The sequence below is a fragment of the Rhinoraja longicauda genome, chromosome 21, assembly GCF_053455715.1.
Source record: "Rhinoraja longicauda isolate Sanriku21f chromosome 21, sRhiLon1.1, whole genome shotgun sequence".
NCBI lineage: Eukaryota > Metazoa > Chordata > Chondrichthyes > Rajiformes > Arhynchobatidae > Rhinoraja > Rhinoraja longicauda.
Genome location: NC_135973.1, coordinates 20,528,257 through 20,543,888, shown reverse-complemented (window position 1 = coordinate 20,543,888; position 15,632 = coordinate 20,528,257). Strand labels below are relative to the sequence as shown.

The 15,632-nt window shown below is 47.5% G+C and overlaps 1 protein-coding gene across 1 annotated transcript in view; it reads right to left on the bottom strand.

The window, feature by feature from the left end:
* Positions 1 to 3,844: 3,844 nt before the first annotated feature.
* The window catches only part of LOC144604023 (uncharacterized protein C16orf52 homolog B), an 86,129-nt gene continuing 74,341 nt past the window's right edge, over positions 3,845 to 15,632 (bottom strand). The window contains exon 3 of the mRNA XM_078418038.1: positions 3,845 to 8,788. Within this exon, the coding sequence (XP_078274164.1) occupies positions 8,604 to 8,788 (185 nt within the window). The 3' untranslated portion in view covers positions 3,845 to 8,603. The remainder of the gene's footprint in view (positions 8,789 to 15,632) is intronic.

Below are 15,632 nucleotides of genomic sequence, written 5' to 3'. Positions count from 1 at the left end.
GGTCTGCACTCGGACAGTCTGGGGTCTGCACTCGGACAGTCTGGGGTCTGCACTCGGACAGTCTGGGGTCTGCACTCGGACAGTCTGGGGTCTGCACTCGGACAGTCTGGGGTCTGCACTCGGACAGTCTGGGGTCTGCACTCGGACATCAGGGTCTGCACTCGGACATCAGGGTCTGCACTCGGACATCAGGGTCTGCACTCGGACAGTCTGGGGTCTGCACTCGGACATCAGGGTCTGCACTCGGACATCAGGGTCTGCACTCGGACAGTCGGGGTCTGCACACACACAGTCGGGGTCTGCACACACACAGTCGGGGTCTGCACACACACACAGTCAGGGTCTGCACACACGACAGTGGCGGGTCGGCGGCTGCAACTACTACAGAGCTTCATAAAATGTTGCAAATCAGCGACCTGTAAAGGGCAGGCGCTGGAAATCCGAAACGAAAGCAGAAAGTGCTGGAAGTTAACATGGAGGGCAGGGGCTGCACACACAGTGACTGCAACGTCGAGCGAAGAACGGTGCAGCACAGAACAGGCCCTTCGGCCCACGGTGTCCGTTGCCAGACTAGATGGACCGGACCAGCGGGCCCGTCCAGAGTCTGGGGCTGGAATGGAACCGGGTCAAATTTCATGTGCGGGGATGATCTGCAAGTGCAGGTTTACACACCTGGGAGGCACAAGATGCCAGAGTGACAAAGCGGGTCGGGCAGCATCTTTGGAGAAAAGGAAGAGGTGAGGTTTCGGGTCGAGACCCTTCTTCTGACTGAGAGTCGGGGGAGAGGGAAACTAGAGGTAAGAAAAAGTTAAAAACAAATCAGAGCCGACACAGAGGACCCAGGAAAGATGGAGCCCACAATGGTCCATTGTCTGATGAAGGGCCTCGACCTGAAACGTCACCCATTCATTCCTTCTCTCCCGAGATGCTGTCTGACCCGCTGAGTTACTCCAGCATTTTGTGTCTTCATTCGATTTAAACCAGCATCTGCAGTTTTTTTTCCTATGGTCCATTTTTGGCTGTGAAAGAGGTGAAAACGAAGGGATACCACACAGTGGGACTAGCAGGGTGACTAGGATAGGGGAGGGACAGAGAGAAAAGGGAAGCAAGGGTTACTTGAAATTAGAGAAATCAATCTCATACCACTGGGTTGTTAGCTGCCCAGACGAAATATGAGGTGCTATTCCAACAGGGAAGAAAGATCTCCAGGGACTTTGAAGAACAAACTGCGTGCAGCTGAGGTGGAAGAATTAGCACATCTCGGGGAGAGGGTAAAACTCAAGCAGACTCCACAGCCTAAATGGTTCTTTCAGTGCCATGAGTATTTTGCAAATCTGTCAATATCAAAATGCAAACATTGTATCAATTGTAATTAGTTTTACAAATTCAATTTTCTGTGCCCTTTGTGGGATTTGAAATTGTTTTAATTGAGGAATTATGAAATACCGTAAGGGTAAGCTGATTAAAGCTAATCAAGGAGAATTCCTTGAGTAATACGATAATTAGTAGAAAACTCATTAACTTGTGAAATTAATTGCGCTGCCAGCACGGACAACAATGCCGAGAGACGACAGCAGAGGGAGCTCCAAGCTCACCCCAGACATCTCAGATACACTGGGGTGATACGAGCTTCGATTTAAGACACGGAACTGCAGATGCTGGTCTACAAAAAAGAGACAGAGTGCTGGAGTAACAGCGGGTCAGGCAGCATCGCTGGAGAACATGGACACGTGAAGTTTCGGGTTAGCTCCCTTCTTTGGCAATTCTGGCCACTGTAATATTATCAAATCTGAAGTAGGGTCCTGACCCAAAACCCATCCATGTTCTCCAGAGATGCTGCCTGATCCCTCCCTGGATGGAGTGAATGTGGAGAGTCTAAGACCAGAGGGCACAACATCACAATAGCTTTAAAAAGATAAGGAATTTATTTAGCCAGAGGGAGGTGAATCTGTGGAATTCATTGCCTCAGGCTGCTGTGGAGGCCAAGCCATTGAGTATTTTAAAGACAGAGATTGACAAGATTCTTGCTTAGGATGGGTGTCAGGGGTTATGGGGAGAAGGCAGGAGAATGGGGTTGAGAGGGAAAAATAAGATCAGCCATGATTGAATGGCCAAATGGCCTATTCTGCTGCTATAAATTATGACCCGAGACACTTCTGCGATACTTTGTGTCTATTTTTGTAAAGCAGCATCTGCAGTTCCTTGTGTCTAGAAGAAATTGTAGACGGTGGAATCTTGAGCAAAACAAAGTGGTAAATAAACCAGGGTGGGGAGGGAGGGGTATGGTTTGATTGCTGGGGTTTGAATGCACCTTGAAACATAAGGATAATGTTTTGCTATACTTGCTTTTTGTGTCATGGAGTCCTACAGCGTGGAAACAAACCCTTCAGCCCAACTTGCCCACGCCGACCAAGACGCACCATCTACACAAGTCCCCACATTTGGCCCATATCCCTCTAAACCTGTCCTATCCACGTGCATGTCTAAATGTCTCGCAAACGTTGTGATAGTACCTGTCTCAACTGGCAACTCGTTCCATGCACCCACCACCCTTTGTGTAAAAAAGGTACTGCTCAGATTTCTATTAAATGTTCCACACACCTTAGACCTATGTCCTCTGGTTCTCGATTCCCCTACTCTGGGCAAGACACTATGGGTTTACTCGATCTATTCCTCTCATGATTTTGTACACCTCCAAAAGACCACCCTCATCCTCCTGCGCTCCAAGGAATAAAGTCCTTGCCCGCTCAACCTCTACCTGTAGCTCAGGCCCTTGCCCAGGCAACATCCTTGCAAATCTTCTCTGCACCGTTTCCAGCTTGGACTGACGTTTGAGCCACAAGCTACTGACTCAGCAGCCAAGATGGTGTGTGCAGTGGCCGGAGGGGAGGATTGGTGCCGGTGAGGGGCTGGGGCTCGCTTCCTGCACCCTCGGAGGTGCTCTGGGGTTCTGAGTTCGGCTGCAGGAGGTGCCTCGGGGCACTGAGGCTGAGCGGTGGCCGCAGGAGGAGAGGGGACGAGTGTCAGTGGGCTGCTGGAGGCCCTGCAGCAGCTGGGGGGTCGCGTGGGTCGGGCGCCACTGCAGGCCACATCCACAGAGGTCGGATGTGGCCTGCAGTGGCACGGAGCGACAGTGGAGGACACTGGCAGCATCGCCGACCCGTACAACACCGACCCAGTGCCACCACTAGGACAACGGGCCTTTATGGCCATGATAGGACTCAATATTTTTAAGAACTTCGTACCTGAGAGGTGTGAGACGGCGATGGAAACGTGTTGACTGTGTTGCCTCAGAACATCTACTATTTTTACGCTACAATCATAATCTTGTATTTATGTATGATCGTGCATATATGTATGGTATGATTTTAGTGGATTGTATGCAAAACTAGGAATTACACTTCATTTAACTACATGACAATAAAGTACTATTGATATTAAAATAGTGTATTCCAAGCCCTTTGAGCCTGTAGTCAATTTAATTTTGTTAAAAGTATGAAGGCAAGGTGGTTAACAATGGCCGTGTCTGCTTTCTCCACAGCCTGGCAACATTTCCACCATACATTAGGAGAGATGATTAGGTCTCTCTCTCTCTCTCTCTCTCTCTCGAGCCCCAGCCAACATTCTTTATGTTCAAGTATGACCTAGTTAGTTTTCACACCACACATGAAATCTTACAGTGGACTCTCACTGACATATTCCAAAAGGGGATGGAGATTTTAAATAAGGATTTGAAGTGTTGAAAAGCTCTCAGCAGAGTAGCAATTATTATTTTGACACAGCATTAAGACCAGCGCCACTTCCTTTAGTAGACAATCATTTTATTTTGATAAACTTGCTCAATAACAAAAATACAAGTGAAGGAAAATTATGTTCTCTTTATACAGACATATTAACAATGCTTCCTCTGAAATTATTGGATTTAAAAACTGCCCAAACCAATTATAAAACATTGATATTATTACAGGATACTGTGCAGGCCTTGCACAAACCCCCCCCAAATCCCTTGTAACTCTACACAGTAAGAAACTACCGGGAATTCTTGGGCTAGCCATCAGACCAGTTGCAAGCACAGAGACCTTTGTGTCATTGTTCAAGGTCACGTCCTTCAGACAGGGTTTGATGAGCCGGAAGCCAGGGACGAAATGCATGTAAACAACCGTACACAAAACCAAGAAATAATACAACTCAATCATCAATTGAGACATCAGAGAACAGAATGCCATGATTTCAGTGTTTCCTGTTGGCCTGAAACTATCTCCCATCACATTCACTTTACAAAAGTTGTGATAATCAGGGTTTCTCCCCCTTGCTTTAACCAGCACCGTTAGAACGGATGAGAGCAGGAAGGTAAACACCACAGCCTGATCTCGATGAATTTTATAAAACAAAATTCAGTCCAAAGAAAAGGTACGTTTTCATTTCTGTGCCGACTATAACAAGGACCTTCATTGGATCATGTTCCATCCAATTACTTACTTCCTTCGCGTAGCCGTTAGTGTAACAGTCTGAAAATGTGGACACAAGGAACTGTAGGTATGGTTTACAAGAAAAGATAAAAGCAGTTCAGGCAGCATCTCTGGAGAACATGGATAGGTGATGTTTTGGGTCGGGACTCTTCTTCAGACTGGGGGAGTGAACTGGAAGAGAGGAGGGGCAGGACAGAGATTGGCCGAAAATAGGTTGATACAGGTGAGGGGGGTGGGTGGGTTGATAGGCAGATGGTTGGACAAAGGTCAGTGATAAGAGGTCAGAAGGTGTGAGACAAAAGGATTGAAGAGCTGAAGATTGTGTAGTTGGAGGACTGAATGTAGGTGGAAGGGGAGATGTAGGTGTGAGTCCAGGTGGGGCACAGGGGAAAGAGGAGGTGGTGCATTGATTCTGCTCCAGTGCAGTAGGATACAGGATACATAATACTACAGGACTGAGGGGTCGCCTCAGAAGCCACCTTGCGCTCACTGTCATCCAGAATATCGATCATTTGGCATTCTCGTTGATGGCCATTTTTAAAGATCACTCGGTTGTGGGAAACAGACAGTCTTGTACTGCCTCTCAAAGCACAGTGTTATTGAAGAAATCTCTGGAACATAAACGAGACTTGTGACTCCTTAAACACATAGCCCAAAGGCAAGTAACAGGATTTATAGCTTTCCTACGATATTGTATTACTGAAGGTCTGCGTTATGGGTTTGCCATAAAATATATAGCAGATAATAAGTTATAAAAATTGTTGTTCTATGAATCAGTAACCAGACCGTAAGACATTTTACGATAATTTATCCTAAGGATTGCTTGCATTACTTTGATATAACCTTTTATGTACAGATTTGTCACTTAAAAATCACCGGTCAATCACATATGTGGTGTCGGCCATAAATACTTTTGTTCTGAACCGTGCCTTGGGTGTTGTTTCATGTACTTGTATCTTGTGTTACGTTAAGTGTGCAGCCTGGATTGGAGAGCAAGGTGTGAGAAGGAACAATGCCAAGCTATGCTATGATCTTCCTCCTGGCCATGCACACAGCATTCACCTGTGGAGTCCGCATGTTTAAACAGGTGAAAAGGTACAATATGAACACCAGCGGGGAGAGAAGAGTCACAAGGAACTGCAGAAGCTGGAATCATGAACAAAACACAAACCGGAGGAACTCAGGGGGTCAGAAGCGGGCAGCACAGGGGGTAGAGCCGCTGCCTCGCATTGCCAGGGACCTGGGTTCGATCCTAACCTCGGATGCTGCCTGTCTGTGTGGAGTTTGCACGTTCTCTCTGTGACCGCGTGGGTTTTCTCCGGGTGCTCCAGTTTCCTCCCACATCCCAAAGACGTTGATTGGGCTCTGTGTGCAGGGAGTGGATGTGAAAGTGGGGTAACAAAGAACGTGTGAATGGGTGATTGATGGTCGGCATGGACTCGGTGGGCCGAAGGGCCTGTTTCCGTGCTGTCTCTCTAAACTAAGCTATCTGCAAAGGAAATGAACAAATGGCATTTCAGGTCAAGCCACTACTTCGTACTTGAGGGGAGAAAGCTGTCAGAGAGGTGGGGCAGGGCAGCCGGCATCGATGGTTGGACTTGGAATCTGCTGGGCAACAGCTCCCAACCTCCTCACATGGCTCCACCTATCACTCGCCAGCTCCCACCCCTACCTCTAACTCCCCCCCTGCACTATCAGTCTGGCCAAGGGCCCCGACCTGAAACATCCCCTGTCCATTCCCTGGCCCGTTGTGGCCCTCCAGCACTTTGTTTTGCTCAGGAAAGGAAGAGGGCAAGTGAAGGGAAATGCTAAAGAATGAGCAAAGTTGAGAGAGAGTAATAGGAGAGGGGGGGATAGGGAAGAGAAGGGAGATAGGGAGGGGAAGGGAGATGTGGAGGGATGGTGAGATGGATGGATGGACAGATTGAATGTATCTGAGCATGAGGAATCTTGCAGCGTTCAGTGTGCTTGGAGAGCCTGTGCAGTGGAAACCATGCAAACCTAAAATAAAAGTGTGTGTTCGTGGAAACCTGACGTTCAACATCAAGTTGATGACATCACAGACTCAACCAAACAAACTTTTGTTACAGTTCAATGAACTACCTCCCTAGATTTTTTTACAGGAATCTCTAGCTTTTGGTTTAGAACAAAGGGTACACAATATGTATTTACTCAATCTGAAGTCCAGTTGTAATTCAAATCACCTAGTGCTCTCTGCGTTCATGTTCCTAACCCCTATTGTCTCACCTGCTTCCCGTTGCTTGGTTCAGAGGGCCCAGCGTCCAGCGTGCTGCCCGAGAACTTGCAGGGGAATTGCAGAGGTATAAGATTGCTTTGGAACACAATAGTTTCTTAAAGCACAAGTTTCTCCTACATCCCGTTCCCATGCAATGACTGAAGCTGCCGCCGATGTAACTCCCTGCAGTCACCATTCTCACATCCTGCCCCATTCCCTCTCTCCTTCAGTCGGTGTGAACACACACCACAGGCAGTGGGGTGCTCAGCCCCCCCTCCCCCGCCGTCAGTGGGGAGAGCTGGAACAGAGGTGCCCGGGGGCACCCGTCTACCATGGCCAAGACAGGCAGGACACCGTGAGGAGAGAGAAGCACCCTGGCAGCAGCTCAGAGCAATTCCGACCCCCAACATGTTGTTCATGTCTAACGCTGGGCTCCGATGTGCAGCAACACTATGGTTAATAAGTTCAACTGCACAACTACTGTATCCCTCTGCCTGTCTAAATCAGGCAGCTCATCCCCACAGTGCTGAACACCCCAACGACACAGTAAGCTCCACTGTGAGGCTGGGAACTTAAAGCAAAGTTCTCCTTGCTGCCTCTACCCTGACCTGTGGAAACAGACCGCCAGGTCCATTGGACACGGTGCCATCTTGTAATATTAAGTGATGGACATCCCAGAGAAACTGGAGAACAAGGGTTTCTCTCTCTTTCTCTGTCTGACACACACACTGACACACACACACACACACACACACACACACACGTGGTAAAGCTACATCAGAATGACTGAGCAACTTAAGACAATCACATCCAGTACATAAGCTACGATATTGCAAACAAAAATATCAAGCGGTGGAGTGTTGAAAAGGATGTCACAATCTTATTTTCTTCTCATATACAAATAATTTAATAAAGACAACTTTCTTTTCTATTAGTTCAGCTTAGTCAACTTTTAAAGACAATTGCACCCAGTGAAGTTTTGACCTGTTGTGTTATTTGTGTGAAAGCACGGAGCTAGGGTCAGATGCTACAAAATAAAAACGAGACAAAGCACAAAGAATGAGGTAACTGAGGGCTTCCAGCCTCAAGGTAACAGCGACTCGAATCGTTTCTACTTTCACATAGTCGTGTCTTCCAGTAATGCAACCAACTCTCCCAAGCTGCATCCGTATTGGACTGCATCGGCAACAGAAAAAGGGAAAAGGGAGCGTCTCCTAGATATTATTTAAAAAATAATGATATATTTGGCTTTAATATCCAGCAGGAATAATTTTCTGTAATTGCTTTATACAGACTAGAATGCGACTTTTGATATGTACGCTTCACCCGCCTTACCCTGGTCAGACGGCCACTCCAGAGAATCAAACCCTGGGTTAAATCCATTTTGGTATCACTTTAGTTTAAGTAGTGTGAGTGTCCCCCTCCCCTCCCTCGGTCTTTGAATGGTTTCTCATCTTTGAGATGCTGCAGCATGCCAAGTCCTTCCAGTGAGGCCTGCCCCACAAGATTCGCCTCCTCTTTACCGGCACAAACCCAGGCTCTTTGTAAAGAGCAAGAACAAGAGAGCGAATGTGGATTCCAACGTCCGCAGTTAAGATGAAACAGTGATAGGTTTAGTGTTAGCAGTGGGAATGGAGGCTGGGTCTTGGTAACTCTTCGGCCGCCTTACCCTCAGAGCCCCGTCCTGATCGACAAAGCAGTTTGCTCATCGGTTCTGGAGTCTCACGGGATGAAGGAAACACGTTCTTCTCCGTCTCCAAAGTGCGTAGTGACAAGAACTAATCCATCCTCGATGGCAGAGGTCGCTCCAACGGTTCCCCGGCTGCGGAAACGCAACTCGGGAAGCGGTAACCAGGTCTTCCCAAAGGATGAAAAACCAGGCGGATGTTGCCAGGCCCTCACCCGGGGAGACAGACCTTCCCTGCGAACAGCAGTCCCACAATGGTGAAGAAGATGGACAGCACAAACAGCACGTACGAGGACCCAACCTGGGTGTTGTTGGGCAACTTGTACGGCTGGCCACCAACCTCATTGATGTAGAATCCAATCGGAAAGATGAGGGCTGCCATGCAAAACAGGATCACTGTCGGGGGGAGAGAAGAGAGAACATGTTAGACGCATTAGAAAAATGTCACACTTTCCATTGACATTCCATTTTAGTTGTTTGTAACTTTTAGTCATAGAGTCATGCAGCACAGAAACCGGCCCTTCGGCCCACCATGTCCATGCCAACCATCCTGTACCCATCAATACTAAACAGATAGATGCCAAGTACTGGAGAAACTCAGCGGGTCAGGCAGCATCTATGGAGGGAATGGACGGGTGACATTTTGAGTTGAGACCCTTCTTCAGACCGATTGTGGAAAAATTGGATAATCATTCTGAAGACCTGAAAAGTTGCCTGTCCATTCCCTCCACAGATGCTGCTTGACCCGCTGAGTTCCACAAGCACTTTGTGTTTTTCTCTGGGGCAAAGATTGTTTGAACAAGTGAGAGGGCAGAGCAGTGGTGCCATGAACACACAAGCCCACTGACACCCCACCCCGTGCACACCACTCCCTGTTTGGAATGATTCAAGTTCCCAAGAGACGTGCCCAGGGGCTGCAGCACCCAGCCATCCCCCAATCCCGCCCAGCAACCCCGGCCAATAGAATGTAGCCGACCGGGGAATTGTCCCAGGCTCAGTCTGAAGACCTGAACCGCCACCCGTCCATTCCTCCATAAATGCTGCCTCCCCAAGTTCCTCCTGTGAATAGTGTTCTCGGCCTTAGTGATTGAACACAGAACAGTACAGCACAAGAACAGCCCCTTCGGACGCAAGATGCCAAGACATGATACCAGTCTAAAGAAGGGTCTCGACCCAAAACATTACGTATTTCTTTACTCCAGGGTTGCTGCTTGACCTGCTGAGTTACTCCAGCATTTTGTGTCCATCTTCTCTGGTGCCAATGTTAGACATCTACCTGCACATAATCCATATCCCTAAATTATCTCACAGTATTAGGTAAGAGAGCAGGGTTGTGTACCTATGCACACAAACTTGTGCAGAAGCCAAGAACGGGCCTGGTCTGTATAAAGCCTCGCCTCATTCCCCAACACTCTGCTGTAAGTTACATCTGACCAGGTTAGATTGAACTGTAAAATAAGAAGTGGGTTTTTAAATAGTGGATTTGCCTACTTTAACCCAACATTGTCTTCGCACAAGTAAATGGAAATACAAACACAATTACTGCAAGTAGTGGAAATCTGAAATAAAACCGAAAATACTGGAAATACTAAGCAGGTCAGGCAGCATCTGTGGGAAGAAAAACAATGTTTCAGGTTGGAGACCTTTCATCAGAATTGTTTAAAACAAGTCTTTCTTTACTCCTTTAACCCTGTCTATCCTCTTTATTTCTTCACAAAATGCTGGAGTAACTCAGCAGGTCAGGCAGCATCTCGGGAGAGAGGGAATGGGTGACGCTTCGGGTCGAGACCCTTCTTCAGACCCGAAACGTCACCCATTCCCTCTCTCCCGAGATGCTGCCTGACCTGCTGAGTTACTCCAGCATTTTGTGAATAAATACCTTCGATTTGTACCAGCATCTGCAGTTATTTTCTTATACTCTTTATTTCTTGCCTTTCTTTCCATCTATTCCCTGACCTTTTCTCTCAACCATGGCTGACACCTCTGCATTTAAAGACTCAGCTCCGACAAAGGGTTTTCACCCTGAAACATGAATTGTTTCTCTTTCCCAGATGCTGCCTGACCGGTTGAGTATTTCTAACATTTTCACAAACAAGTTGCGCTAATTCAAAGATACAACATGGAAACAGTTCATTTCACCCAGCAAGTCCATCCATCACCAGTTGACACAAATTCTCCCACTTCCTCCAAATCCAAGGCGTAGCTATGGGCACTCGCATGGGCCCCAGCTATGGAGAGTACGTCGAACAATCCCTGTTCTAGGCGTACACTGGCCCTATCCCTGAACTCTACGTCTGCTACATTGATGACTGCATTGGTGCTACCTCCTGCACCCATGCAGAACTCACTGACTTCATCAACTTCACTAATTTCCATCCTGGACTCAAATTCACTTGGACCATCTCTGAAGTCTCCCTACCGTTTCTAGATCTCACCATCTCCATCACAGGAAACAAACTATTGACCGACATCTACTACAAACCTACTGACTCCCATAGCTATCTTGACTACACTTCTTCCCACCCTGCTTCCTGTAAAGACTCTATCCCCTACTCCCAATTCCTCCGTCTGCGCCCAGGATGAGGTGCTCCACACCAGGGCATCGGAGATGTCCTCATTGTTTAGGAAACAGGGGTTCCCCTCTTCCTTTATAGATGAGGCTCTCACTAGGATCTCCTCGATATTCCGCAGCTCTGCTCTTGCTCCCCCTCTCCCCATTTGTAACAAGGACAGAGTCCCCCCTGTCCTCACCTTACACCCCATCAGCGTTCACATACAGCATTTTATCCTCCAACATTTTCACCACCTCCAACGGGATCCCACTACTGGCCACGTCTTCCCATCTCCACCCCTTTCTGCTTTCCACAGAGACCGTTCCCTCCGAAACTCCCTGGTCAACTCGTTCCTTCCCACCCAAACCACCCCCTCCCCACTGCAACCGCAGGAGATGCAACACCTGTCCCTTCACCTCTCCCCTCGACTCCATCCAAGGACCCAAACAGTCTTTCCAGGTGAGGCAGAGGTTCACTTGCACCTCCTCCAACCTCATCTACTCTATCCGCTGTTCCAGGTGTCAACTTCTCTACATCGGCAAGACCAAGCGTAGGCTCGGTGACCGTTTCACTGAACACCTCCGCTCAGTTCGTCTTAACCTACCTGATCTCCCGGTGGCTCAGCACTACAACTCCCCCTCCCATTGTGATGTCTTACATCAGAGACAAATTACCAAAGAGGTATTTTTTGGAAGTTTTAAAGCACTTTAAGATGGAATAATCCCCAGGGCCTGACCAAGTGTATCCTCGGATCTTGTACGAAGCTGGAGAGGAAATTGTGGGGGCCCTTGCAGAGATATTCACATAAGCCCCAAGAAGTTCCAGAAGGATGGCAAATGTTGTTTCATTATTTAAGGAGGAAAGCAGGAATGTACAGGCCGGTAAACCTGATATCAGTGGTAGGAAAGTTTTTGGACGGGATTCTTGAGGACAGGTTCTTCCAGCATTCGGATAGGCACGGACTGATTTATAATGTGTAGCAAAAAAAAACCTGCAGATGCTGGTTTAAATCGAAGGTAGACACAAAATGCTGGAGTAACTTAGTGGGTCAGGCAGCATCTCTGGAGAGAAGGAATGGGTGACGTTTCAGGTCGAGACCCTTCTTCAGACCCTCTAAGTTACTCCAGCATTTTGTGTCTACCTTCGACACTAATTCTATGATATCCCCACTTTCTCATCCACTCCCTGCACAGTATGACCAATTAACCAACAAACCCGCACGTCTTTGGGATGTAGGAGGAAACTGGAACACCTGGAGGAAACCTACACAGTCACATGGAGAACGTGCAAACTTCACACACACAGCACCCGAGGTCAGGATCGAACCCTGGTCCCTGATGCTGTGAGACAGCGGCTCTACCAGCCACGCCATTGTGCCGCCTTGGTCTGTGAAAGCATAACACAGGTTAACTGTGGTGCCTGCAACAGTGGCCAAAGGTTTCTCAGCTTTTGTGGTTAGGAACTGAGCCAACTAGATCTGAATGGAAAATATTTAATCTCCCTCATAATTAAGTTCGATGCATTAAGGAGAGATGCCCAGGCATGACATTTTATTCTGACAAGCCAATGAGGAAATTTGAACCAGTCCCCTTCTGTTGCCAAGGCAACTCTGACACAGCTATTTGTGCAAATGATCTGCTTTGAAGCTCGAATTATAGAGGCTGCAGTCTTTTTCGAAAATCTACGCAGCAAATTTTGCTGGAGCCCAATTTGAAGTGCTGCAGGATGCCTTTGAAGCTGGCTATGTTTGTGTTTAAAGTGAACACCCATGGGCTGCAGATGTTGCTGTCTTTATACAAGGCCACTGCACCACTGCTAATCATGTATTGTCTTTCCGCTAACTGGTTAGCACACAACAAACACTTTTCACTGCCCCTCGGTACACGTGACAATAAACTAAACTAATAAACCAAGATGCATCTGAGCTGATACAAGAACAAAATATAGCAGATGCTGGAACCCCAAGTGAAAACACAAGGCTCGAAACATTCACCTGTGTGTGCACCTGTTCCGTGGGAAAAGAAACAGAAGTAATATTTTAGCTCTGAACTGCTTTTGGTACAAAGGCAGAGGGGAAGGAAAGAAGAACTAAACCCAGATGTATCACTGGGTGATGAAGCAGACAGATTAAATGACAAAGGACAACCTTCCCCAACTGTTTCCAGTCCTGGTGAAAGATCAGTTACCTGACACATTAGAACATAGAACAGTACAGCACAGGATCAGGCCGTTCTGCCCACAATGTCCGTGCAGAACGTGATGCCGACCAACTTTGCTTGGCTAGCACGTGATCCATGGCCCTCCATTCCCTGCATATCCATGTGCCTATCCAAAAGCCTCTCAAACACCACAATCGCACCTGCCCTCACCAGCATAGGGGGGGAAGCCACCGAGCGGGGGCTGCTCTTCCTTGAAGACCAGAGACCTTGAAGACCAGGATGGAGCCAGCGCCGACTACAGACTAGATGGGTGAGGAGCAAGGAGAGGGACCGGGGTCTGATCTACAACACATTCAAGGTTGAGAGCGGGAGGTTCCCCCAGGGTACGTGTGACCATGCGAGGAGAGGGCGATCCCCACATCCAAGGAGGGCAATGACTGGAGGCCACGCAGCAGCCTGAGGTTTGTCTGGATCGGGCGCTGCTCATGACAACTAGAGCATGGACTGGACTTTGAAAATGGCAAAAATATGGCGCCTCTTGAATGCGGGCTGAGTGGACTATTTCTGTACACTTTGCTCATCGGGGGAACGTGCTTAGGTACGGCAATACTCTACTGGACTGTTTGTAAGAAAAGAGTTTGACCGTGCACTTTGAACCTGTGACAATAAAGCACTATTAAATCAATGAATTGAAGGCCATGCACCAAGGAGACACACAACCAACGACAGAAGATTCAGTAGCTTTCAGAGTCCATCAGTGAACCTCTCCCAGTGCCCTTTCAACGATTTGCTGCACAAGTTGTTAGTGGTGTCCCGAAGCCACAGGAGATCATCGCTCTTGCTACTGCACATCATACACACTCTGCTGCCCTACTTACAGTGTGCACTCAGTATTCTGCAGGAAGCTTGCTGGCTTTGCAAAGTCTCGACATCAAAGGAATTCCAAGTTCTGGTACTGCAAATAAGGAATTTAAGATTCCACAATCTAGGAGAAAACGCATTAACTGGAATATGGACAGTAGCCACAGGAACTCAATTACTTTAAAAGCTATCAAACCTCTGACGTTAAATGGGAGACTGGAACCTTGATAAAAAAAAACAAGCAACCAGGAAAGTTCAAAACTCACAGCACACACCATTAGAATGATAAATCAAAAGAAACTGCAAGGTTGAAAATCTGAACTAAAAACAGAATATGCTGCAAGTCTGAAGAAGGGTCTCGACCCGAAATGTCACCCACTCCTTCTCTCCAGAGATTCTTTCTGAGTTACTCCAGCATTTTGTGTCTATCTTTTATATGTTGGAAATACTTGGGTCAGATTGCATCAGTTAAGAAATAGTTAACATTTCAGAATGAGGAAAAGTCAGAAATCAACCCTGTTTTAAATTGCAAAGAAAGAGAGAGGGGTGGAGAGAGAAAAGGGATGTTTGTGACTGAGTGACACAAATGGCAATGCTTCCAGCTGAGAGAGAGCACAGTGGAGGCTTGTTCACTGCAGATGATCAGTCTGAGGTGACGTTAGCTTGACATGAATGAGAGTAGAGGAGAGAAATAAAATGCTGGAACTGAGATACAAAATACTGCAGTGCTGGAAATTTGAAATAAATGAGAATGCTGGAAATACAAGTCAGGTTCTAGTAGCAAATGTAGAGGGGAAAAAATAGAAGGAACTTTGCAGTTTGGTGATGTTGCATTAGAACTGGTCAGAGTTCAGATACACTGGATGAGATGGTTATGTGAAATCCCTGTTGGATGTCCCACCGCCTTGCCCATCTTTCCCTCTCCCCGTGTCCCCTTCCACCTACATCCCTTCTTCTTGCTTCACATTTCACTCCTCTCCTTATCTGACACCCTATTGCTTCCTTTTCATCTTTAACCTTTGTCTACTCATCTTCCAATCCACTCCCACCTGTGGCCACCTATCACTGGTCAGGGTTTCTCCCACCCCAACTCTCTTTTCCAGCTTTCTTCCCTCTCCTCCAATGAGTCTGAAGAAGGGTCCCGACCCGAAATGTCGCCCATCCATGTTCTCCAGAGATGCTGCCTGATCTGCTGAGTTACTCCAGTACTTGCGTTTTTTCTTTGTAAACCTTGCACCTCCCTCTTGTTGAATATATTTTGAGTTCAGAGGGTTGCAACGTGCTTGGTCAGGAGACAGGGCACTATACCTCAAACTTGGGGCAGGCTTTGGTGAAGGAGAGGAGGTCAAAAGACAGGGACGTCAGGGAGGAAGGAGAGAGGGAAGTAAAGTGAGGTAACTCAGGGCTGCATCTCTGAAATAAACAGAGCAGTTTAGCAAAGGGATCCCCAACCTGTGTTGGACCTGCAATATTGAGATTATCACAGCATAAAGACCAAACGCAGCGCACGAGGTGGGAAGAAGTACGTCATAGTTTCTTGAGGGAGTGAGTCGCCTAGTTCTGAATTTTACATTTAAGGGTTAAAGATTGACCATAGAAAAGTGGAAGTAGTGGGCCACCAGACGCAGGAACAGCTTCTTCCCCTCTGTTATCAGGTTTCTGAACGGT